Source organism: Bubalus kerabau, chromosome 23 (assembly GCF_029407905.1).
Source record: "Bubalus kerabau isolate K-KA32 ecotype Philippines breed swamp buffalo chromosome 23, PCC_UOA_SB_1v2, whole genome shotgun sequence".
Classification (NCBI taxonomy): Eukaryota; Metazoa; Chordata; class Mammalia; order Artiodactyla; family Bovidae; genus Bubalus; species Bubalus kerabau.
In genome coordinates this window covers 19168519-19195950 of record NC_073646.1, presented here as the reverse complement: position 1 = coordinate 19195950, position 27432 = coordinate 19168519, and the positions used below count along the sequence as shown (strand labels likewise).

At 41.2% G+C, this 27432-nt stretch overlaps 1 protein-coding gene across 1 annotated transcript in view; it reads right to left on the bottom strand.

Moving 5' to 3' along the window:
• Window positions 1-215: 215 nt before the first annotated feature.
• LOC129637416 (acyl-coenzyme A synthetase ACSM2B, mitochondrial-like) overlaps window positions 216-27432 on the bottom strand; it is a 49916-nt gene continuing 22699 nt past the window's right edge. The window contains exons 9-13 of the mRNA XM_055561543.1: window positions 26845-26946; window positions 25261-25388; window positions 25039-25138; window positions 23937-24056; window positions 216-397 (exon numbers count right to left, since the gene is read on the bottom strand). Of these exons, the coding sequence (XP_055417518.1) occupies window positions 296-397; window positions 23937-24056; window positions 25039-25138; window positions 25261-25388; window positions 26845-26946 (552 nt within the window). The 3' untranslated portion in view covers window positions 216-295. The remainder of the gene's footprint in view (window positions 398-23936; window positions 24057-25038; window positions 25139-25260; window positions 25389-26844; window positions 26947-27432) is intronic.

Genomic DNA, 27432 nt, shown 5'->3' with positions numbered 1-27432 from the left:
CCCTCCCTCCTTTTCATATTGCTCAATTTCTTTTTATTGCTATTTTAATTTCTCTTTCTTCTTTCCCCACCTTTTTTTCTGTTTCCTCTCCTTTCCTCTCTTTCTCACTCCTCCTTTCTTTTTCTTTTTTCAATATCTAACATGGTAAGATTTTGAAATGATAACCAAGGAAAGACAAAAATCAGATCATGTTTTGTCATAAAGAATCTCATATCCCCAGAGGAAGGCAGATGACTCAAATGGAATTAAAGGGGAAGATGGGCAGGATCCAAGGTAAAGCACCTTGCAGGTATCACTAGACTCCGACCTGCTCAGACTTTTTCCACTCCTTGTCTCGAAGCTTTGACCGCTGAATTTTCCCTGTGTTGGTCTTGGGCAGATCTAAGACGAACTCTATCTGTTGAGAAAAGATCAGTCCAAAGTGGGTTATTTGTGACCCCAATGGGTTGGATTTTTCAGAGGAATTGCTATAGAGTGAGAGGAAACTCTTGAAGCCAAAGGCTCCAGGTGAGTGAGGACAGATCCTGGTAAGTCCCTTGGGAAACCCCTTGTGTGATACAAATCTTCAGAAAATGTTCTGGGATGAGGACAAGAGATTAAACATAAAGATTAGTTAGCTGGTCTCTGACATTCTCTAGAAGAGTGAAGATGCAGCATGATGAATGCAACATGACACAGTAAACAGCCATCTGAGTTTTTACCTCAGACTCTCTGGGCTCCAGCCTTTCCTTTACCATGTGCCTGGCTTTGGTCAGGTCACTTAGTTTTTCTGAGACTCAGTATTCCCACTGAGCAGACTGAAGGATAACAACTTCGTTGAGTTATTGTGATAAAAAAGTGCAATTACATAGACTAAATTCTTGCATGAGGTTATAGGGGAAGAAAATTTGCCAGCTCAAAATGTGCCTCTTGGGAGTGAGGATTAATTTAGGCTTATTATTTTTAAGAAATAGAAGACTCAGGATGCTTTTCTTGTTCCTTACCCCATAACTGCTTAAAATGTTTAAATAGTTTGTTCCTGAGATATCTCTGCAAAGAATATGGTCTAGGGTGTGGGGAAGATTCAACAGGGCCTAGACATCAATGTCCATCTGTGACCCATTGTATCTGTACAGCTCAGAAAACATTTATTTACCAAATATTTGCTTTTCCATTTTCATTAGAATTGCCTAACACCCTTTTGAGGTTCCCTAAACCACTACTCCCAACATCATGTTTTGTCTTCAGCTGAACGTGGTATTTAAGGTGTGAGTTCTGACTCTTTTAGTGAGTTATTGAGTTTTCCTGAGTCTCTCCCAAGAATACATGACTAAATTTGTATTTGATTTCTCCTATTAATCTGTCTCATACTGATTTAATACTTAGACCAGCAGGAAGAACCTAGAAAGGTAGAGGAAAATTTCTTCCTCTCCAACAGGGTAAACACTCAAAAATATTAGGTATGGCTATCAATGTAGACCAGAGAGAATAGGTATCTAAGAGTTACAAGGTCTGGTTTTGAATTCCATCTCAGTCATTTCCTATTTGTCTGTCCTTGAAAAGACAAAATGGTTGTCTGAGGAGGGCTTACAAATAGCTGTGAATAGAAGAGAAGGCAAAGGAGAAAAGGAAAGATATAAGAGATAAGGCCATATGAGATAAGATGAAGATAATATATGATATCTTATCTTATCTAAGATATGAGATAAGATAAAGATAAGAGATAGGAGATAAGAAAGCCTTCCTCAGTGATCAATGCAAAGAAATAGAGGAAAACAATAGAATGGGAAAGTCGAGAGATCTCTTCAAGAAAATTAGAGATACCAAGGGAATATTTCATGCAAAGATGGGCACAATAAAGGACAGAAATGATATGGAGCTAACAGAAGCAAAAGATATTAAGAAGAAGTGGCAAGACTACACAGGACTGTACAAAAAAGTTCTTCACCATCCAGATAATCACGATTGTATGATCACTCACCTCCTGGAATGTGAAGTCAAGTGGGCCTTAGGAAGCATCACTATTAATAAAGCTAGTGGAGGTGATAGAATACCAGTTGAGCTATTTCAAATCCTAAAAGATGATGCTGTGAAGGTGCTGCACTCAATATGCCAGCAAATTTGAAAAACTCAGCAGTGGCCACAGGACTGGAAAAGGTCAGTTTTCATCCCAATGGCAATGCCAAAGAATGCTCAAGCTACTGCACAATTGCACTCATCTCACAGGCTAGTAAAGTAATGCTCAAAATTCTCCAAGCCAGGCTTCAACAGTACATGAACTGTGAACTTCCAGATGTTCAAGCTGGATTTAGAAAAGGCAGAGGAGCCAGAGATCAAATTGCCAACATCTGTTGGATCATCAAAAAAGCAAGAGAGCTCCAGAAAAACATCTACTTCTGCTTTATTGATTATGCCAAAGCTGTTGACTGTGTGGATCACAATAAACTGTGGGAAATTCTGAAAGAGATAGGAATACAAGACCACCTGACTTGCCTCCTGAGAAATCTGTATGCAGGTCAGGAGGCAACAGTAGACCCGGACATGGAACAACAGACTGGTTCCAAATAGGAAAAGGAGTACATCAAGGCTGTATATTGTCACCCTGCTTATTTAATTTCTATGCAGAGCACATCATGAGAAATGCCAGGCTGGATGAAGAAGAAGCTGGAATCAGGATTGCTGGGAAAAATATCAGTAACCTCAGATATGTAGGCGACATCACGATAATGGCAGAAAGAAAATAAGAACTAAAGAGCCTCTTGATGAAAGTGAAAGAGGCGAGTGAAAAAGTTGGCTTAAAACTCAACATTCAAAAAACAAAGATCATGGCATCCAATCCCATCACTTCATGGCAAATAGATGGGGAAACAATGGAAACTGTGAAAGACTTAATTTTCTTGGTCTCCAAAATCACTGGAGATGGTGAATGCAGCCATGAAATTAAAAGGTGCTTGCTCCTTAGAAGAAAAGTTATGACCAACCTAGACAGCATATTCAAAAGCAGAGACATTACTTTGCCAACAAAGGCCCATCTAGTCAAAGCTATGGTTTTTCCAGTAGTCATGTATGGATGTGAGAGTTGGACTATAAAGAAAACTGAGCAACGAAGAATTGATGCTTTTGAACTGTGGTGTTGGAGAAGACTCTTGAGAGTCCCTTGGACTGCAAGAAGATCAAACTATTCAACCCTAAAATAGATCATCCCTGAATATTCATTGGAAGGACTTATACTGAAGCTGAAACTCCAACACTTTGGCCACCTGATGCGAAGAACTCATTGGAAAAGACCCTGATTCTGGGAAAGATTGAAGGCTGGAGGAGAAGGGGATGACAGAGGATGAGATCATTGGATGGCATCACCAACTCTATGGACATGAGTTTGAGCAAGTTCCAGGAGCTGATGATGGACAGGAAGCCAGGCATGCTGCAGTCCATGGGGTCGCAAAGGGTTGGACACGACTGAGAAACTGAACTGAACTGAACTGACCTCCCACTATATGGATCAGCTTGCCAGGGCTTTGATCTAGGAGTCGAATGGTCTTGGGTTTAATGCAAAGAATAACAAAAGGGATTGGTGTTTAGTCTCTAAGTTGTGCCTAACTGTTTTGCAACCCCATGGACTGTAGCCCACCAGGCTCCTCTGTCCATGGAATTTCCCAGGCAAGGATACTGGAGTCGCTTGCCATTTTCTTCTCCACGTGCTCTTTCTGACCCAGGGATGAACCCGTCTCCTGCATTGGCAGGTGGATTCTTTACCACTGAGCCACCAGAGAAGCCCCAACAGCAGGGATACAGATAAAGAAAAAGTATCATAGAAGCTGGTATGGGAATCTTCCATAAAGTAAGACTGACTTTGTTGAAGGAGTTTGTTAAAATCACAATGGAATAGAGCAGGAGCTGGCAAACAATAGTCTTTGGGCAAAATTCAGCCTTCCTCTGTTTTTGTAAATGAAGTTTTATTTAAACACATCCCCACCCATTCATTGACAATCGTCTCTGGCTGCTTTCACAGTATCAGGGCAGAGTTGCAATAAAGACAGTATGACCTAAAATATTTAATGTTTGGCCACTTGGATGTAGATGGGGTAGAACGAAGTCTCAGGGGAGATCTGGGTTTAAGGGTAAGAGGAAAACCACTCTGCATATCATGAAGAAGGAAGCAGAAAGATATAGTTACTGGAAGGAGGGAAGAAGTGGAAAAAATCTGCTGCCCAGGGAATTCTAGATGTGAAACTCGAAAAAGGAGACATATCTATTGAATAATATAGTGTTATACTGTGGATAGTACCAGCCCACCTGATCCTCCAAGATACTGTTATAATTCAAAATTTATATTATGATTGGATTTCTAGTCTTTTAAAAATACTTATGAAATGTTTACTAATGTGCTGGTCACTCTTCCAAATGCATTATGCCTTACAAATATTAATATTAACTCATATTAACAACTGTGAAGGTGTAACGCCACTAGCCCACTTTACAGATAAGGAATTTGAGGCACAGAGTAATTGTTCAGAAATGTAATGGAGATGAATTTTGAATAGAACAGTCTGATTTCAGAGACTCGGCGTAATGCCTCACTATCAGTTTGAGGTTGAAATTCTGTGTGGTGGATTCTTTGATGTGCTACTCAGATCCCTCTGCGGGAATGAAAGACTTACTCCCCCACTGCCAAACCACCTTGGGAAGTGCAGCAGCAAAGGAGAGTTATCTCTTTCCAGGGCAGTCTGCATCCAAACCCAACCTACATGAGCATAGAGACCCTTCTCCCTGTCTTCCCTTGGGAAAAGTTGTCCTAGCTTCAGAGCTCCTCATGGGCTTGGCTGAAGCCCTTATTAAGACTACATAACAGTGCGTCTCACGGAGAAGGCGATGGCACCCCACTCCAGTACTCTTGCCTGGAAAATCCCATAGATGGAGGAGCCTGGTAGGCTGCAGTTCATGGGGTTGCTACGAGTCAGACATGACTGAGCGAATTCACTTTCATTTTTCACTTTCATGCATTGGAGAAGGCAATGGCAACCCACTCCAGTGTTCTTGCCTGGAGAATCCCAGGGACAGGGGAGCCTGGTAGGCTGCCATCTATGGGGTCGCACAGAGTCGGACACGACTGAAGTGACTTAGCAGCAGCAGCAGCAAAAGTGCATCTCCACATTCTGCCCTGGAGTTTGAGGATAAGTCTCTCGGGTTTGAGCTTCTACCCTCTTTGTGTTTTGAAGCTCCTCAGGTTTTATTCAGGTTCTACTTAAAGGTTTCATCCTTGCTAGTTAAGGCCTTGTTCTGTGTTGGGTGCTCCATTGAAACTTTAGCCTGATACTAAAATCAGGCTGTCCCAGTTGGAACCGTGCTAACCTTTGGCATGATTCTCTTTGAAACCAGGACTGTTTCTCCTAGAACTGACTGGTCTTGAGCCTAGTTCTTTGGGAACAGGGGTTAGTTAATCAGAATTGTGCAGACTCAGCCTTTGACCCAATCCTTTTGGAATAGAGATTGTTCTATTGGAACTGCACTGAGCTGCTTTTGATGTACCTCCTCTGGGACCAGATAATTCAGTTCAGGGACCAAACTGTTCCTCAAAACTGGCTGGCATTAGGCCTCCGGGCAATTAAGATTGCTTGAGTTGTTCCAACTGTTTGAAAATTATTCTTTCCTAGAGAAAAGCCTCTGGGAAATAGAATTCCCAGTTATCTAAGTATTTCCACCTTGCCCCTCCCACACATCAAGGACCCTGGTCTAGTTTATGTTTGAAAACCACAGTCTTCATTCATGCCAATTTCTAACTATATAAATTGACTTAATCAAAGACAATTTAGAATATCAATGGTTATTATGGGGAGCTTTTGAAAACCCCAAACTTATTTTTCTTTAAACCAAATTGGACAAATACAGCTTTAAAATTTCCAAAACTGAATGGAACATCTCTTCCAACTGGTGTTTTAAGACTTTCAAATGTTATCAGGAGTCTTAAATTGCCTCTTTGCAAAATCAGATTTTAAAATTAACTGAAGCAAGTAAACAAAGAAAAAGTCCCCTTTGAAGCCTAAGGCTCTTCTTCCTTGGCTTTTTTGTCTCAGTCTCAGTCTCTGGGACTGTCTTATTGCTCTAACACAGTCCCTCCTCCTCTGGCCCCACTTACAGCACCATCTTCCTCTTTTCCTTCTATGCCTCCCACACCTCCTCCATATCCTCAGTTCCTCCTTGCTAATTCTCTCATCAAACTTTCCCTTTTCCCTAAAATTCTCCCCACCCTATTTTCCTCTGAATAAATCAATATCTGCTCCTTCAAAATTAAGCCTTCTGAAGATCCAGAAGCTAAACCCTTAATTTTTTATATTCCTTGAACTAAAGCAGAACTATAAGCCATAGTCAAAGATTTTCCCAAAATAACCAAAGATCCTCACAAATTTGCTGAGTAATTTAATATAGTCACTCAAACTTAATCTGGTTTCTCCAACTTATATCAGCTCATCACTAAATGCCAAGCTCAGTATTGGATGAAAACTGTTAATAGGGAAAAGCTTAAATGATCTCTGGGTTGGGAAGATCCCCTGGAGAAGGGAGCTGCTACTCACTCCAGTATTCTGGCCTGGAGAATTCCATAGACAGTGGAACCTGGCAGGCTAAAATCCATGGGGTTGCAAAGAGTTGGACATGACTGAGCGACTAACACTTCCAGTCCTAACTGACACAGGAGCCATACTCTGAGTGCTCAATCACACTACTATAAAGCGTCCCCTGTCTTGGAGTATTAAAAGGGATCTCTAATGAATGTCAAGAGATTATTCTCTCTGAATCCATTTCCTTTTGTTCAGGCTGGTTGAGAAATAACATACACTTTTCCCCTTAGTGCCTCTGCCCCTACCCATTTATTAGGCTGATACTTCTTAGAAAACTATCATGTCAGAATTTCTTTCTCAAAAAACAGAACCAATAATTCTAGACTTTGATAGTAGTCATCAAAGCAGCCAACGATGTGAATGATTTATTTGCTCTGTGTCTGATGGTACTACAGCTAATTCTAGAAACACAGATCATCTCTCCCTGGTGCATTGGTTCCCAACTTCCTAATGAGCAAAATCTCCACCTGATATTGGCAAAATTCACAGTGTACCTCCCATCAAGATTCTAATAGATCCCTCAAATCCTCTTCTCAGAATTAATCAATATCTAAAAGTGAAGAAGCTCTGCAAGACATAACGTCTGAATAGAAGATTAAAAGGTTCAAAGTCACATTATTCTTGGACTGCTGCTGCTGCTAAGTCACTTCAGTCATGTCTGACTCTGTGCAACCCCATAGATGGCAGCCCACCAGGCTCCCCTGGGATTCTCAGGGGATTCCCTGAGATTCTCCAGGCAAGAACACTAGAGTGGGTTGCCATTTCCTTCTCCATATACTTGGACTAACCCTTGCATATTTCTATTTTACCAGTGGAAAAACCTGAAAGTGGAGGGCAGAGATTTGTCCAGGACCTCTAAATAATAAACAATCATTATCCCAATACCTTATTGTCCTTAACCCTCATCACTACTAATATCCATTCCCACTGGAAGCAAATTCTTCAATATTTATGCAGTCCATTCTTTAGTATTCTAGTTGATGAAGCCAACCAACACCTTTTGCCTTACCTGGGAATAAAAGCAATTTACCTGGACCATAATGACTCAGGGTTTTACTTAGGATTTGTCACAAAGCCTGAAGGCTGATGTGGATGATATCAAGTTCTCTAGATGTTCTGCTGTTGTGGTTTAACAGTCTTGTCCAACTTTTTGTGACCCCATGGACTGCAGCATACCAGGCTCCTCTGTCCTGCACTATCTCCCAGAGTTTGCACAAATTCATGTCCCTTGAGTTGGTGATGCTATCTAACCATTTCATCCTCTGCCACCCCCTTCTCCTCTCGCCTTTGATCTTTTCCAGCATCAAGATCTTTTCCAACGAGTCGACTCTTCATGTCAAATGGCCAAAGTACTGGAGCAGTCCTTCCAATGAACATTCAGTCCCTCCAATGATATCATTTAGGATTGACTGGTTTGATCTCCTTGAAGTCCAAGGGAGTCTCAAGTCTTCTCCAGAATCACAATTTGAAAGCATTAATTCTCCACCATGCAGCCTTCCTTGGGCTTCCCTTGTGGCACAGATGGTAAAGAATCTTCCTGTCATGCAGGAAACCTGGGTTTGATTCCTGGGTTAAGAAGATCCTCTGGAGAAGGGAATGGCAACCCACTCCAGTATTCTTGCCTGGAGAATTCCACAGAGGAGCCTGACTGGTTACAGTCCATGGGGTTGCAAAGAGTCAGACACGATTGAGCAACTAGCACACACATAGCCTTCTTTATGGTCCAACTCTCACATCCATACATGACTAAGGGAAAAACCATAGCTTGGACTATATGGACCTTTGTCAGTAAAGTGATGTCTCTGCTTATTAATATGCTATCTAGGTTTGTCATGGGCTTCCCGGGTAGCTCAGCTGATAAAGAATCTGCCTGCAATGCAGGAGACCCTGGTTCAATTCCTGGGTTTGGAAGTTCCCCTGGAGAATGGATAGGCTACCAACTCCAGTATTCTTGGGCTTCCCTGGTGGCTCAGCTGGTGAAGAATCCACCTGCAATAAAGGAGACCCTGGTTCAATTTCTGGATTGGGAAGATCCCTTGGAGGAGGGCATAACCACCCATTCTAGTATTCTTGCCTGGTGGACAGAGGAGCCTGGCAGGCTACAGTCCATGACGTCTCAAAGAGTTGAACACAACTGAGTGACTAAGCACAGCACAGGTTTGTCACAACTTTTCTTCCAAGGAGCAAGCATCTTTTAATTTCATGGCTGCAGTCACTGTCTGCAGTGATTTTGGAGCCTAAGAAAATTAAATCTGTCACTATTTCCACTATCCCCCATCTATTTGCCATTAGGTGATGGGACTGGATGCCATGATCTTACTTTTTTGACTGTTGAGTTTTAAGCCAGATTTTTCACACTCCTCAAGAGATTCCTTAGTTCCTCTTCACTTTCCACCATTAGAGGGGTATCGTCTGCATATCTAAATTTGTTGCTATTTTTCCTACCAACCTTTATTCCAGCTTGTGATTCATCCAGCCCAGGATTTCACATGATGTATTTTGCATATAAGTTAAATAAGCTGGGTGACAATATACAGCCTTGGCATACTCCTTTCCCAGTTTTGAACCAGTCTGTTGTTCCATGTCCAGTACTAACTGTTTCTGCTTGACCAGCAAACAAGTTTCTCAGGAGACAGGTGAGGTGGTCTGGTACTCCCATCTCTTTAAGAATTTTTCACAGTTTGTTGTGATCCACACAAAGTCTTTAGCATAGTCAATGAAGCAGAAGTAGTGTTTTTCTGGAACTCCCTTGTTTTCTCCATGTTCCAACAAATGTTGGCAATTTAATCTCTGGTTCTTCTGCTTTTTCTAAACCCAGATTGTACATTTGAAAGTTCTTGGTTCACGTACTGTTGAAGCCTTGTCTGAAGGTTTTTGAGCATAAACTTGCTAACATGTGAAATGAGAGCAATCGTACAGTAGTTTAAACATTCTTTGGCATTGCCCTTCTTTGGGACTGGAATGAAAACTGAACTTTTCCAGTCCTGTGGCCACTGCTGAGTTTTCCAAATTTGTTGGCATATTAAGTGCAGCACTTTTGCAGCATCATCTTTTAGAATTTTAAATAGTTCAGTTGAAGTTCCATCACCTCCACTAGCTTTGTTTGTAGTGATGCTTCCTAAGGCCCACCCGACTTCACATTTGAGGGTGACTGGCTCTAGGTGAGTGACCACCATTGTGGTTATCTGGGTCATTATGACCTTTTTAGTATAGTTCTGTGTATTCTTGTCACCTTTTCTTAATCTTCTCTGCTGCTTCTGTTAGGTCCCTACCATTTCTGTCCTTTATCATGGACATCCTTGCATGAAATGTTCCCTTAATCTCTCCAATTTTCTTGAAGAGATCTCTAGTCTTTCCCATTCTGTTTTCCTCTGTTTCTTTGCATTGTTCACTTAAGAAGGCTTTCTTATCTCTCCTTGTTATTCTCCCAAAGTCTGCATTCAATCTACATTCGTCTTTCCCTTCTCCCGTGCCTTTCACTTCTCTTCTTTCCTCAGCTATTTGTAAAGCCTCCTCAGACAACCACTGTGCCTTCCTGCATTTCAATTGCTTTGGGATGCTTTTGGTCACTGCCTCCTGTACAATGTTACAAACCTCTGCCCATAGTTCTTTAGGCATTCTGTGTATGAGATCTAGTCCCCTGAATCTATTCATCACCTCCACTTAGAATCATAAGGGATTTGATTTAGGTCATACCCGAATGGCCTAAATGTTCCCTACTTTCTTCAATTTAAGCCTGAATTTTGCAATAAGGAGCTTATGATCTGAGTCACAGTCAGCTTCAGGTCTTGTTTTTTGATTGTATAGAGCTTCTCCACTTTTGGATGCAAAGAATATTATTAATCTGATTTCAGTATTGGCCATTAGGTGATATCTTTGTGCAGATTTGGCTCATGTGTTGGAAATTGGTATTTTCCATGACCAACATGTTTTCATGCTAAAACTCTGTTAACCTTTTCCCTGTTTCATTTTGTTCTCCAAAGCCATACTTGGCTGTTACTCCAGATATCTCACAGCTTCCTACTTTTGCATTCCAACCCCCTATGATGAAAAGGACATCTTTTTTTGTATCATTTCTAGAAGGTGTTGTAGGTCTTCATAGAACTGTTCAACTTCAGCTTCTTTGGCATAGAGGTTGGGACATAAACTTGGTTACTGTGATGTTGAATGGTTTGCTGTGTAAATGAAAGAAGATCATTCTGTTGTTTTTTGAGACTGCACCCAAGTGCTGCATTTCGGGCTCTTCTGTTGACTATGAGTGCTACCCCATTTCTTCTAAGGGATTTTTGCCCACAGTGATAGATATAATGTTCATCTGATTTAAATTCATTCATTCCCATCTATTTTATTTCACTCATTCATAAGATGTCAATGTTCAATCTTACTGACTCCTGATTGACCATATCCAATTTACCTTGATTCATGGACCTAACATTCCAGTTTCTTATGCAACATTATTCTTTAAAGCATCAGACTTAACTTTCACCACCAGACACATCCAGAGCTGAGCATCATTTCTTTTTTCTGGACCAGTCATTTCTTTCTTACTGGAGCTACTAGTAATTGCCCTCTGCTCTTCCCTAGTAGCACAGTGGACACCTTCCAGTCTGGGGGTGCTCATCTTCTGGTGTCATATCTTTCTGCCTTTTCATACTGTTCATGGGGTTCTCCAGGCAAGAATATTGGAGTGAGTTGCCATTTCTTCTTCCAGTGGGCCACGTTTTGTTAGAACACTTCACTATGACCCGCCCATCTTGGTGTCCCTACATGGCTCATAGCTTCATTGAGTTACATAAGCTCCTTCACCATGACATGGCTGTCATGGTCCAAAGAGTATTTCCCCTAACGATAATTTAGAAAAACTTGCTACAGAAGCCAAATAATTGGCCTCATAAAAGGAAAATAAGATAGAAAATTCAAGAATTATTGGTTTGATAAATAGTGAAAGCTCTGATTTGAACTAAATAACAACTCAGTCCTACCAGAGCCTCTAAAGCTCTCATAATAGCTTCCCTTTCTGGTCTTTCAATTCTATTTTAATTGAGGTTTCTGTTTATTAAATTCATATGTTGGGAGGCGGTCCTGAGATGGCAGAGGAATAGGATGGGGAGACCACTTTCTTCCTGACAAATTCATCAAAAGAACATTTGAATGCTGAGCAAATTCCACAAAACAACTTCTGAATGCTGGCAGAGGACATCAGTCACCCAGAAAGGCAGCCCATTGTCATCAAAAGGAGGTAGAACAAAATATAAAAGATAAAAAGAGAGACAGAATAGGTAGGGATGGAGATCCGTCCTGGGAAAGGAGTCTTAAAAGAGATGTTTCCAAACACCAGGAAACACTCTTACTGGCGGCTCGGTGGGGAATCTTGGAATCTCAGAGGGCAACATAACCGGAAGGAAAAATAAATAAATAATTTAAACCCACAGATTACATGCCTAATGGCAACTCCCAGCACTTGCAGCTGCCACCAGCAAGAGGGGGCTGAATAGGGAGGCGAGGGCTGCATTGCTTAGGGTAAGGACTGGACTGGAATGCCCTGAGGGCAATCTGAGGGAACTAACGTGAGATAGCAACTCAAACTGTGGGATAGCCAGAGAGAGAAAAAAATTAAAAAAGAGAGAGAGAACTATCCTGTGAAAAGCCCTAACCTGAGGCACTGCCAGGCCTGCTCACAGAACAAAGGACTGAGCAAATACCAGAGGAGAGCTAGCAGATTGTGGACCGGCCCATCCCTGCCGGAGACAAGCAGGCGGGTGGTGGTGGGGCAGCCAGAGCCGGAAAAGGGCAATCACGACCCCAGAGAGGCATCCTTTACCAAACTGCAAACAAGCTCCATTGCTAACTAAGAGTTCTTGGGATTCTGAATGGTTGACATCTGCCCGGAGGGTCACAGCCAGAGATCAGCTCCCCAGAAGAGACACACGGCACACCTGAGAAGGCACACCCATTGTACACCCAGAAAACCGAGCGGCTGGGATGGGGGAGGCGATAAGACCCACCGCCCACCTGGGGGTGACTGCGCTCAGCAAGCACCTGGTCACCTGAGCTGCTCGGACCTGGGAAGGATACAAAATGCAGGCCCAAATGAATCTGCACCTTTGGGGAGTACTCGAGAACCTGAACCTGAGTGGCTTAGACCTGGGAAATGCACACAACCCAGGGCCTGCCTCAGAGAGTTTCCGGCAGAGCAACCTGGAGCCTGAGCAGTGTAGACTGGGAAAGCACACATGCCGTGAGTGGGGGCAACAGTGCAGCTGAAACACTGGGAGCACTCCCCACACACGCCAATGATATTTGTTTGCAGTGTTCCTCCCTCCCCACAGCATGACTGAAAAAGTGAGCCTAAATAAGTGACCACCTTCACCCCCTTGTGTCAGGGTGGAAATTAAACACTGAAAAGACCAGCAAACAGAAGAAGCTAAAATAAACAGAGGGAACCACTTTAGAAGTGACAGGTGCAACAGATTAAAACCCTGTAGTTAGCACCAACTACATTAGAAGGGGCCTATAGATCTTGAGATGGAGAAGGCAATGGCACCCCACTCTAGCACTCTTGCCTGGAAAATCCCATGGACAGAGGAGCCTGGTAGGCTGCAGTCCATGGGGTTGCTAAGAGCCGGACACGACTGAGCGTCTTCACTTTCAATTTTCATTTTCATGCATTGGAGAAGGAAATGGCAATCCACTCAGGTGTTCTTGCCTGGAGAATCCCAGGGACGGAGGAGCCTGGTGGGCTGCCATCTATGGGGTTGCACAGAGTTGAACATGACTGAAGTGACTTAACAGCAGCAGCAGCATAAATCTTGAGAAGTATAAGCCAGATCAAGGAACTATCTGAAACTGAACTGACCCCACAATGTCCACAACAGCTCCAGAGAAATTCCTATATATATTTTTACTACTATCATTTTTTTAATTAAAAAATTTTTTAATTTTAAGTCCTCTATTACTCCTTTAATTTTCATTTTTATAATCTACTATTACCTTGCAAAAAAGACCCTAATTTTTAAAGAAAACTTCATATATATATATTTTATAATGTTTTTGACATTTTTTTGTTTTTTTTTTAATATTGTATTTTTGAGAGTCTAACCTCTACTCTAGATTTTTAATCTTTGCCTTTTGGTATTTGTTATCAATTTTGTACCTTTAAGAACCCAGTCTTCAGTACCCATTTTTACTTGGGAGTGTGATTACTGGCTTGATTGCTCTCTCCATGGGTCACCTCCACCTCCTCCCCTCCCCCCCTTCTCTTCTCTACCCAACTCTGTGAATCTCTTTGTGTGTTCCAGGATGTGGAGAACACTTAGGGAACTGATTACTGGCTGGATCTGTCTCTCTCCTTTTGATTCCCCCTTTTTCTCCTCTTGGTCACCTCTATCTCCCTCCTCCCTCTTCTCTTCTCTTCTCCATGTAACTCTGAATCTTTCCAGGTGTCCCTCACTGTGGAGAAACTTCTCATCATTAACCTAGATGTTTTATCATCGGTGCTGTATAGATGGAGAAGTCTTGAGGCTACTGTAAGAATAAGACTGAAATCCAGAGGCAGGAGGCTTAAGTTCAAAACCTGAGAACACCAGAGAACTCCTGACTCCAGGGAACATTAATTGATAAGAGCTCATCCAAAAGCCTCCATACTTACACTGAAACCAAGCACCACCCAACAGCCAACAAGTTCCAGAGCAAGACATACCACACAAATTCTCCAGCAACCCAGGAGCATAGCCCTGAGCTTCAATATACAGGCTGCCCAAAGTCACACCAAACCCACTGACATGTCAAAACTCACTATTGGACACTTCATTGCACTCCAGAGAGAAGAAATCCAGCTCCACCCACCAGAACACTGACACAAGCTTCCCTAACCAGGAAACCTTGACAAGCCACCTGTTCAACCCCACCCACAATGAGGAACCTCCACAATAAAGAGGAACCACAAACTGCCAGAATACAGAAAGCCCCCCACCCCCAAACACAGCAATATAAACAAGATGAAAAGGCAGAGAAATACTCAGCAGGTAAAGAAACAGGATAAATGCCCACCAAACCAAACAAAAGAGGAAGAGATAGGGTATCTACCTGAAAAAGAATTCAGAATAATGATAGTGAAAAATGATCCAAAATCTTGAAAACAAAAATGGAGTTACAGATAAATAGCCTGGAGACAAGGATTGAGAAGATGCAAGAAATGTTTAACAAGGACCTAGAAGAAATTAAAAAGAGCCAATATATAATGAATAATGCAATAAATGAGATAAAAAAACACTCTGGAGGGAACCAACAGTAGAATAACGGAGGCAGATAGGATAAGTGAGGTAGAAGACAGAATGGTAGAAATAAATGAGCAGAGAGGAAAAAATAAAAAAGAATTAAAAGAAATGAGGATCACCTCAGAGGCCTCTGGGACAATGTTAAACACCCCAATATTCGAATCATAGGAGTCCCAGAAGAAGAAGACACAAAGAAAGATCATGAGAAAATACTTGAGGAGATAATAGTTGAAAACGTCCCTCAAATGGGGAAGGAAACAATCACCCAAGTCCAAGAAACCCAGAGACTCCCAAACAGGATAAACCCAAGGCAAAACACCCCAAGACACATATTAATCAAATTAACAAAGATCAAACACAAATAACAAATATTAAAAGCAGCAAGAGAAAAACAACAAATAACACACAAGGGGATTCCCATAAGGATAACAGCTCATCTTTCAATAGAATCTCTTCAGGCCAGAAGGGAATGTCAGGACATACTTAAAGTGATGAAAGACAAAAACCTACAATCCAGATTATTGTACCCATCCAGGATTTCATTCAAATATGAAGGAGAAATCAAAAGCTTTACAGACAAGCAAAAGCTGAGAGAATTCTGCACCACCAAACCAGCTCTCCAACAAATGCTAAAGGATCTTCTCTAGACAGGAAAGGGTGTATAAACTCGAACCCAAAACAAAAAAGCAAATGGCAACGGGATCATACTTATCAGTAATTACCTTAAATGTAAATGGGTTGAATGCCCCAACCAAAAGACAAAGACTGGCTGAATGGATACAAAAACAAGACCCCTATATATGTTGCCTACAAGAGACCCACGTCGAAACAAAGGGCACATACAACAAACAAAAAGGCACTGAAAGTGAAGGACTGGAAAAAGATATTCCATGCAAATAGAGACCAAAAAAAAGCAGGAGCAGCAATATTCATATCAGATAAAATAGACTTTAAAATAAAGGCTGTGAAAAGAGACAAAGAAGGACACTACATAATGATCAAAGGATCAATCCAAGAAGAAGATATAACAATTATAAATATATATACACCCAACATAGGAGCACCATGATATGTAAGGCAAATGCTTACAAGTATGAAAGGGGAAATTAACAACAGCACAATAATAGTGGGAGACTTTCATACCCCACTCACACCTTTGGATATATCAACTAAACAGAAAATTAACAAGGAAACACAAACTTTAAATGATACAATAGACCAGTTAGACCTAACTGATATCTATAGGACATTTCAGAAAAGGAAATAGCAACCCACTCCCATATTCTTGCCTAGAGAATCCTGTGGACAGAGGAGCCTGGTGAGCTGCCGTCCATAGCGTTGCATAGAGTTGGACACAACTGAAGCGACTTAGCGTGCAAGCATGCATTGGAGAAGCAAATGGCAACCCAGTCCAGTATTCTTGCCTGGAGAATCCCAGGGACGGTGGAACTTGGTGGGCTGCCACCTATGTGGTCGCACAGAGTCAGACACGACTAAAGTGACTTAGCAGCAGCAGCAGCATAGGACATTTCACCCCAAAACAATGAATTTCACCTCTTTCTCAAGTGCACATGAAACCTTCTCCAGGATATATCACATCCTGGGCCATAAATCTAGCCTTGGTAAATTCAAAAACATTGAAATCATTCCAAGCATCTTTTCTGACCACAGTGCAATAAGAATAGATGTCACTTAAAGGAGAAAAACTATTAAAAATTCCAACATATGCAGGCTGAACAACAAGCTGTTGAATAACAAACAAATCACAGAAGAAATCAAAAAAGAAATCAAAATATGCATAGAAATGAATGAAAATGAAAACACAACAACCCCAAACCTATGGGACACTGTAAAAGCGGTGCTAAAGGAAAGGTTCATAGCAATACAGGCTTATCTCAAGAAACAACAAAAAAGTCAAATAAATAACCTAACTCTACACCTAAAGCAACTAGAAAAGGAAGAAATGAAGAACCCCAGGGTTAGTTCAGTTCAGTTCAGTCGCTCAGTCGTGTCTGACTCTTTGCAACTCCATGAACCATGATACACAAGGCATCCCTGTCCATCATCAATTCCCAGAGTCCACCCAAACCCACGTCCATTGTATCAGTGATGCCATCCAACCATCTCATCCTCTGTCATCCCTTTCTCCTCCTGCCCTCAATCTTTCCCATCATCAGGGTCTTTTAAAATGAGTCCGCTCTCTGCATCAGGTGGCCAAAGTATTGGAGTTTCAGCTTCAATATCAGTCCCTCCAATGAACACCCAGGACTGATCTCCTTTAGGATGGACTGGTTGGATTAGTAGAAGGAAAGATCTTAAAATTAGGGCAGAAATAAATGCAAAAGAAACAAAAGAGACCATAGCAAAAATCAACAAAGCTAAAAGCTGGTTCCTTGAGAAGATAAATAAAATTGACAAACCATTAGCCAGAACAGAGAAGAATGAAATCAACAAAATTAGAAATGAAAATGGAGAGATCACAACAGACAACACAGAAATACATAGGATCATAAGAGACTACTATCAGCAACTATATGCCAATAAAATGCACAACCTGGAAGAAATGGACAAATTCTTAGAAAAGTACAACTTTCCAAAACTGAACCAGGAAGAAATAGAAAATCTTAACAAACACATCACAAGCACAGAAATTGAAATTGTAATCAGAAATCTTCCAGCAAACAAAAGCCCAGGACCAAACAGCTTCACAGCTGAATTCTATAAAAAATTTAGAGAAGGGCTAACACGACTGAGCGACTTCACTTTCACTTTTCACTTTCATGCATTGGAGAAGGAAATGGCAACCCACTCCAGTATTCTTGCCTGGAGAATCCCAGGGATGGGGGAGCCTGGTGGGCCTCCGTCTCAGGGGTTGCACAGAGTCAGACATGACTGAAGCAACTTAGCAGCAGCAGCAGCAACACCTATCCTACTCAAACTCTTCCAGGAAATTGCAGAGGAAGATAAACTTCCAAACTCAGTCTATGAGGTCACCATCACCCTAATACCAAAACCAGACAAAGATGCCACAAAAATATAAAACTACAGGCCAATATCACTGATGAACATAGATGAAAAATCCTTAACAAAATTCTAGCAAACAGAATCCAACAACATATTAAAAAGATCATACATCATGTCCAAATGGGCTTTATCTGAGGGATGCAAGGATTCTTCAATATCCACAAATCAATCAACACAGTACACCACACTAACAAATTGAAAGATAAAAACCACATGATTATCTCAATTGATACAGAGAAAGCCTTTGACAAAATTCAACATCCATTTATGAAAAAAAAAAAAACAAAAAAACAACCCGGAAAGCAGGAATAGAAGGAACTTACCTCAACATAATAAAAGCTATATATGACAAACCCACAGAAAACATTATCCTCAATGGTGAAATATTGAAAGAATTTCCTCTAAAGTCAGGAATAAGACAAGGGTGCCCACTCTTACCACTACTATTCAACATAGTTTTGGAAGTTTTGGCCACAGCAATCAGAGCAGAAAAAGAAATAAAAGGAATCCAGATTGGAAAAGAAGAAGTAAAACTCTCACTGTTTGCAGATGACATGATCCTCTACATAGAAAACCCTAAAGACTCCACCAGAAAATTACTAGAGGTAATCAATGAATATAGTAAAGTTGCAGGATATAAAATTAACACAGAGAAATCCCTTCCATTTATACACTAACAATGAGAAAACAGAAAGAGAAATTAAGGAAACAATCCCATTCACCATTGCAATGAAAAGAATAAAATACTTAGGAATATATCTACCTAAAGAAACAAAAGACCTATATATAGAAACTATAAAACACTGGTGAAAGAAAACAGAGGACACAAATAGATGGAGAAATATATCACGTTCATGGATTGGAAGAATCAATATAGTGAATATGAGTATACAAATAGATGGAGGACATAAATAGATGGAGAAATATATCACGTTCATGGATTGGAAGAATCAATATAGTGAATATGAGTACGCAAAGCAATCAATAGATTCAATACAATCCCTGTCAAGCTACCAGCAGTATTTTTCACAGAACTAGAACAAATAATTTCACAATTTGTATGGAAATACAAAAACCCTTGAATAGCCAAAGTAATCTTGAGAAAGAAGAATGGAACTGGAGAAATCAACCTGCCTGACTTCAGGCTCTACTACAAAGTTACAGTCATCAAGACAGTATGGTACTGGCACAAAGACAGAAATACAGATGAATGGAACAAAGTAGAAAGCCCAGAGATAAATCCATGCACCTATGGACACCTTATCTACAACAAAGGAGGCAAGAAAATACAATGGAAAAAAGACTATCTCTTTAACAAGTGGTGCTGGGAAAACTGGTCAACCACTTGTAAAAGAATGAAACTAGAACACTTTCTAACACCGTACACAAAAATAAACTCAAAATGGATTAAAGATCTAAATGTAAGACCAAAAACTATAAAACTCCTAGAGGAAAACATAGGCAAAACACTCTCCGACATAAACCACAGCAGGATTCTCTATGACCCACCTCCCAGAGTATTGGAAGTAAAAGCAAAAATAAACAAATGGGACCTAATTAAACTTAAAAGCTTTTGCACAACAAAGGAAACTATAAACCAGGTGAAAAGACAGCATTCAGAATGGGAGAAAATAATAGCAAATGAAGCAACTGACAAAGAATTAATCTCAAAAATATACAAGCAATTTCTGCAGCTCAATTCTAGAAAAATAAACGACCCAATCAAAAAGTGGGCCAAAGAACTAAATAGACATTTCTCCAAAGAAGACATACAGATGGCTAACAAACACATGAAAAGATGCTCAACATCACTCATTATCAGAGAAATGCAAATCAAAACCACAGTGAGGTACCATTTCATGCCAGTCAGAATGGCTGCTATCCAAAAGTATACAAACAATAAATGCTGGAGAGGGTGTGGAGATAAGGGAACCTTCTTACACTGTTGGTGGGAATGCAAACTAGTACAGCCACTATGGAGAACAGTGTGGAGATTCCTTAAAAAACTGGAAATAGAACTGCCTTATGATCCAGCAATCCCACTGCTGGATATACACACAGAGGAAACCAGAATTGAAAGAGATACATGTACCCCAATGCTCATCGCAGCACTGTTTATAATAGCCAAGACATGGAAGCAACCTAGATGTCCATCAGCAGACGATGGATAAGAAAGCTGTGGTACATATACACAATGGACTACTACTCAGCCATTAAAAAGAATACATTTGAATCAGTTCTAATGAGGTGGATGAAACTGGAGCCTATTATACAGAGTGAAGTAAGCCAGAAAGAAAAACATCAATACAGTATACTAACGCATATATATGGAGTTTAGAAAGATGGTAACGATAACCCTATATGTGAGACAGCAAGAGAGACACAGATGTATAGAACAGTCTTTTGAACTCTGTGAGAGAGGGTGAGGGTGGGATGATTTGGGAGAATGGCATTGAAACATGTATATTATCCTATGTGTAATGGATCGCCAGTCCAGGTTCAATGCATGGGACAGGGTGCTCGGGGCTGGTGCACTGGGATGACCCAGAGGGATGGGATGGGGAGGGAGGTGGGAGGGGGTTTCAGGATGGGGAACACATGTACACCCGTGGCTGATTCATGGCAACATATAGCAAAATGACTACAATATTGTAAAGTAATTAGCCTCCAATTAAAAGGAATAAATTTATAAAAATAAATAAATCCATATGTTATCAAGTTCATAGAAACTGAGGCTCATTTGAAATGATATGTCATCATCAAATGTTTGGTGACAATCTTCTACCAGACCTGGTCCAAATATCTTGGGAAAGCTTTCTTATCAGATGTCATTTGCTTCAATTCCAGTAAATCTTTACCTTCCTCTTCTTGCCAATGAGAGATTGTCACAACTCAGCCAATGAAAAGACACTATACTTTGAACTTTCAGTTCCTCCCCTGGATACTCTGTTTACTATAGCCCTGCCAACTTCCCTTTATTCTCTTCAAAAGAGACCTCCTTTCCTTACACATGGCTTGCCATAGTTCAAGACTCTGAATTTCAATCTTTGCTGCTGTCAAATAAACCCATTTTTGCTGGACAGTCTGGGGTAAAAAATGGGAAAAACTAGAGATCTCTTCAAGAAAATCAGAGATGCCAAGGGAACATTTCTTGCCAAGGTTGACAAAATAAAGGACAGAAACAGTATGGACCTAACAGAAGCAGAAGATATTAAGAAGAGGTGGCAAGAATACACAGAAGAACTATACAATAAAGATCTTCATGACCCAGATAACCATGATGGTGTGATCACTCACCTAGAGCCAGACATCCTGGAGTGTGAAGTCAAGTGGGCCTTAGGAAGCATTAGTACGAACAAAGCTAGTCGAGGTGATGGAATTCCAGCTGAGCTATTTCAAATCTTAAAAGATGATGCTGAGAAAAGGCTGCACTCAATATTCCAGCAAATTGACACTTCAGCAGTAGCCACAGGACTGGAAAAGATCAGTTTTCATTCCAATCCCAAAGAAGGGCAATGCCAAGAAATGGTCAAACTATCACATGATTGCTCTTATTTCTAATGACAGGAGGGTAATGCTCAAAAGCCTCAAGCTAGGCTTCAGCAGTAGGTGAGCTGAGAAGTTCCAGACGTATAAGTTAGGTTTAGTAAGGGCAGAAGAACCAGAGGTCAAATTGGCAACATCTGTTGGATCATAGAAAAAGCAAGAGAATTCTGGAAAAATATCTACTTCTGCTTCATTAACTACACTAAAGACTTTGACTGTGTAGATCACAACAAACTCGAAAATCCTTAAAGAGACAGGAATACCAGACCACCCTACCTGGATCCTGAGAAACCTGAATGTGGGTCAAGAAGCAACAGTTAGAACTGGACATGGAACAACGGACTGGTTCAAAATTGGGAAAGGAGTATGACAAGGCTGTGTATTGTTACCCTGCTTATTTTACTTATAAGCAAAGTACATCATGTGAAATGCTGAGCTGAATGAAGCTCAAGCTGGAATCAAGATTGCCAGGAGAAATATCAATAATCTCAGATATGCAGATGACACCACCATAATGGCAGAAAGCAAAGAGGAACTAAGAGCCTCTTGATGAAGGTGGAAGAGGAGAGTGAAAAAGCTGGCTTAAAACTCAACATTCAAAAAACAAAGATCATGGTATCTGGTCCCATCACTTCAGGGCAAATAGATAGAGGAAAAATGGAAACAGTGAGAGACTTTATTTACTTGGGCTCCAAAATCACTGCAGGTGGGGACCACAGCCATGAAATTAAAAAACACTTGCTCCTTGGAAGAAAAGCTATAACAAACTTAGCCAATGTCTTAAAAAGCAGAGACATCACTTTGCGGACAAAGGTCCATATAGTCAAAGCTATGATTTTTCCAGTAGTCATGTATGGATGTGAGAGTTGGACCATAAAGAAGGCTGAGTGAGGAAAAATTGAGGCTTTTGAACCGTGGTGCTAGAGAAGACTCTTGAGAGTCCCTTGGACAGAAAGGAAATCAAACCAGTCAATCCTAAAGGAAATAAATACTGAATATCCATTGGAAGGACTGATGCTGAAGCTAAAGTTCCAATACTTTGCCCACTTGATGTGAAGACTCATTGGACTCATTGGAAAAGACCCTGATTCTGGGAAAGATTGAAGGCAAGAGGAGAAGGGGATATCAGAGGATGAGGTGGTTGGATGGCATCACTGACTCGATGGACATGAGTTTAAGCAAACTCTGGGAGATGGTGAAGGACAGGGAAGCCTGGTGTGCTGCAGTCCATGGAATCATAAAGAGTCGGACACGACTGAGCAAATGAACAACAACAGCAAACACCTCTCTCTTCGCTTCTGTTTCCTTCCCCTTGTGTTGATCCCAAAGCATTCCCTAATAAACCTCGGCATGTTAAGTTCCTTCCCAGAGTTTGCCTCTCAGAAAACCCACCCATGATAATTAGCCTATGTTGACAAAGCATCATTGAAAATCTGGGTTACCTAAGAATCTGAGATGTGTAAAGCTTACCACTTAAAAAGTATAGTGTCTTTGTGTGTGTGTGTGTGTGTGTGTGTGTGTGTGTGTGTCTACCCCAGACACAAAAATGCTTTTTTCATTCCCTCCAGCAAGCTTCTATCTTGTACCCAGCTCCAAAACCTGGGATATCCATTTCTACATCAATCTCCATGCCTTAGTTTCTTGCCCCAGTGTAAAAATAGCTGAAAACAGGGAGAGTGTATTCTATGTTATTTACCTTTTCTGGTAAGAGCAGTTCCTTTTTATTGTGGTGAGCTCACTGAGTCCATGTCAGGGGTGTAGGGCAGCCCTGTCTCCCATCCTTCTTGTACTTGCTCAGGTCTGATTACATAACTCAGAACTGGCAAATCAGAGTGCCCATTCTTCTGGTTACAAAGATTGGTTTAATCATGGGTACATAACCTAAACTGGTCCAATGAGAATGAACTTGAAGACTTTTGCTGGTGCCTTTGAGGGAAAAGATGCCTTTTTTTTTTTCTACTGAGATTATCTAAGCTGCTAAAACTGTTTGTTTGGAGCTCCTGGGAACTATCTCACAGGGAGCACAATTCAAGAAATGAAGCCAATACAAAAAGAAGGAGAGTTAAGGGATGAAAAAAGACATCCCTGACCACACCATCTGAATGTTTGGTATCAACCACAACAAAGCTTTCCCAACCTTGGACTTTACAACTGTGTGAGTAGTACACTTCAGATTGAATTTCTGTCACTTGCAAATGAGAGAATCTTGAATAATATAGCAAGACCTCAATGCCAAGAACAGGGATATGGGCCAGATATTGGCTAGAATTTGTTCCCATGGGAGAATCTGAGTTTCAGTTCAGAGTGAATTAAAGGCCAATTTTCAGGCATCTAGGCAGTTACTGGATTGTCTTTTTGGATTTTCTTGGTCATAATCAAGCAGAACTTTAGAGTAAAGGCTTGGTCCTCACCCTGAAAAAGAGAACTACAAGAGGAAAACCATATCTCCATCCCTGAGTAAAGGGGGAAGGACATGGGAATCCAGAGGCCTTACCTTCCTTGGGTACTTGTATGGGGCTGTCACCAACTTCACATGCTGCTGCAGCTCCTTGGTGAGCTCGTCTGGGTCACGGGACAGAAAGTGTGGGGCCAAGACCACAAATGCCTTCACTACCTGCAGCAAGGCCCAGAGAATGATCAGAGTGCACTGTCATGCCCTGTATAATCAGTGTCAAGACTTCCACCACTGCCACCACCTTTATATCCTCTCATTTGCACCTCCAGATATCTGGGGCTAGGGAAAAGTAGGACCTGGGGACAATCATGGCCAAGATTCCAACTTTCTTTCAAGTTGTTTATTGATGAGCAGGTAGGACTGTAGATTGAGACCAGGATTATGTCATATCCCAGGGACAATAGAGTGTGATGGGAAAAAGTTAGTTAGAAGAGAGGAAAATAAAGGCTGGGAACAATAAACCTAAAAGATTTGTTTAACCTCTCCAAGCTAGTTTGCCAACCTATAAAATAGAGATCCAACTTCCATATTTAATTCATGGGAAATAAAAGGAAATCATATACAGTATGGCTTAGCTCAGTGCTTGGCACCCAGGGTTCTGAGCCTATGATATTTCCCACACCTGCCAGGTGTATGATATTTTCAATTTTCACCCGGGACATCAACCCACATCTTTCCACCTTAAATTTTCCTTCACATACACAAGCTCTTCTAGATTTCATCTGGGCTTATTTCATTAACCTTGGCATTATGGGGGCCTTTCTTCCTCTCTTCCTCTCATTAAAAACCACATGCCACAAAGGCTCTATCTTGGCTTAAATTCCTCCTCTGTTCTAGTCAGGGGATAGATTCTGATTCAAATGCCAAACAGGATAGAATATCTGCAGCCCCAAAAGTTAGACTTTGTGTAGTACTTATTACAGGTCAGACTTTGTTTCAAGCACTTTACAAATATTAACACATTTAATCCTCACAACACAATCCTTTGCATCTTGCATATGGTTAAACTGAGACAGAAAGGCTAAATAACTTGTCCAGGGACACACAGCTAGTAAGCAGCAGGGCTAAGGTTTGGGCCCAGACTGTCTAGCCCCAGAGTTCATACTCTTAACTACCCCCCAGGCCACAGTTCCCCCATCACCTCTCCTCGAATGGGATCCGGGCTGCTTACTACAGCTGTCTCAACCACAGCAGGGTGCTCCATCAGTGCGTTCTCCACTTCTGAGGGCCCAATCCGGTACCTGTAGAAAAACCTCTCTTTCAGAGAAGACTGGACACTCAACCTCTAGCTCAGCTCAGAAGTCTAGAATCAGACAGAATAAAGAACTGGATTACCCTCTTCCCACCCAGAAACCAAGCTTACCCACTGGGGTTAATGATATCATCTGTTCTTCCCATGAATCGGAAATATCCATCTAGATCCTTGATTGCCCGGTCTCCCAGGACCCAAAAATCCCCTCTGATGTTGGCTTCTGTCTTCTCAAGATTGTCCTGGTGACCACAGAAAGACAGTCATTATACCTGCAAAGCCTAAATCCTCTGCCCTAGGCCTGCCATCACCAGATGTGCAGATTGTTCACTTTACAACTTGAATTACTACACATGGTAGAACTTCCCTGAATAGGTGGAATTGGCACTTCCCCTTTTATTTATTCCACCCAGAGTCTCTCACTTACTCCTCTGGGGTCCAGTTTGATGGATAATATTAATGAATTCATTCACCCATGCTCTAGGGCCTTTCCCTCATTGGATTCAACTTTTCCTTTACTGGTCAGCCTAACCCCTGCTCCACCCCATGACACTGTTCAAGAGCATCAAGATTTATTAGACATTTTTCTTGGGTCCAGATTGTTAGATATGAAAGTTCTAGAGATACACCAGCAAGCTGTCTGGGCTTGGGTCAATGTGCATATTTCTGTAATGACTGAACCCCTCTGTTCAATTGAAGTGGCTGTTTATGAGCAGAGAGAGTGATTGAGGTTTGCCCCTTGTCAAAACATCTTTATATTTTGTTCAAGGGTAGGAGTGTGAGGTTTAGAGTAGATGTTCCATCTCTGGGTTAGAAGGTGGCATAGGGAATTTGTAGCCTAGCCCCTTCATTTGGAAGTTAGGGGTATTGAAGATCTGAAAAAGCAAGAGGAATCTGAGGAAACTGAGGTGTAAGAGATCAGTAACTTGCCCAAGATCATACAGCAATTAGTAGAGCAGGATTTTAAACTCAAGTAATTTGGGCCCAAGGACTTCAAGGGGTAATTGAAAGGATTAAACAAGTTTAAAGTATATAAACTGCTTTTAGGAGAGTGCTTGCCATGTGGTAAGCTTGCAATAAATGGCAGCAACTGTAACTATTGGATTATTTACTTTATTCTCTAATCATCTTGGTGTCAGAGGTCCCTGCCCATTGTTCACTGTGGTGGACTTGAATGAGTCTTGTAAACTCTGACTTTACCATTCTCACCCATAGAGTGGGGTAGTTGGATCTGAGGGTCACCTATTTTTAATATTCCAAGATCTGAAGATAGGAATGCTTTTAACTTATGATGAAGTCTTCATGTAAGGCATCTTGCATGGCTCTAGAGGAGATCAGTGGCATAGAGCAGGGGCATGGTACTTGAGAGAGGGGACAGTACTGCCCTTGGAAGAATGCTGCTCTATATAATTCAGGGGCAATAAACTTTCTGTCGTAAAACAGCTCTTGGAAGTGGAAAAGGGTTACTGTGAGAAAGACAATTCATCAATTGGAATCTTAACCATAGGCTAAGAAAAGCAGGAGTGAATAACCAGGCTTTTTGCTAGGCAAAGTGTCCATTCTTAGACACTTTTTGTCCTTTGTCCCTTTGTCCCTATTTCTTACCAATGCTTCTTGGGAGGTGGGAACTCCCCTCATGCCTCTCAGAACCCACTATTTCCGCTAGGAGACAGAGGGGGATGAACAAGCTTTCCTCACCACATAGCCAGAAAAGATGCCTATAGGTCTGATGGGTTTGACTCTGATGCCCATATCTCCTTCCGTGCCAGGTGGCAGGACGTTGCCCTTCTCATCTATTACCTGCAGAAAGAAGCAGATTGGAAGAATGGTCTGCATAACAGTAGACAGCTTGAATGGCAACATGAAAGAGCTGATCAAATAGAAGATCTAGTGGTGACTGAAAAGAGTTGGAAACCAAGAGAAGCCAAGAGCTTTAAGTCCAAATCTTTAATCCATTTGTCTGAAATGGTTTAGGTGCAACCCCTTAGTGAGACTGGACCAGATGATCTTGGGAAGATACTTGTAGTTTTAGGAATTCATGAAGTATAATAGCACCCTATTATTTTTGAGGCTCACAGACTTGGACATCAGATAGATTAAAGTTCAAATTATGACTCTGATACTTTATTAGTTGACTTTGTGTTACCTAAGTTCTATGTCTCAGTGTCTTCATCTGTGAAACAGAGATAATAATAGCTATTTCACCAAATTATGTGAGAATTAATTAATATACTAAAAAGCAGTCTTCATAAATGATTATTATATGTATCAGGGATCAGGTAATTA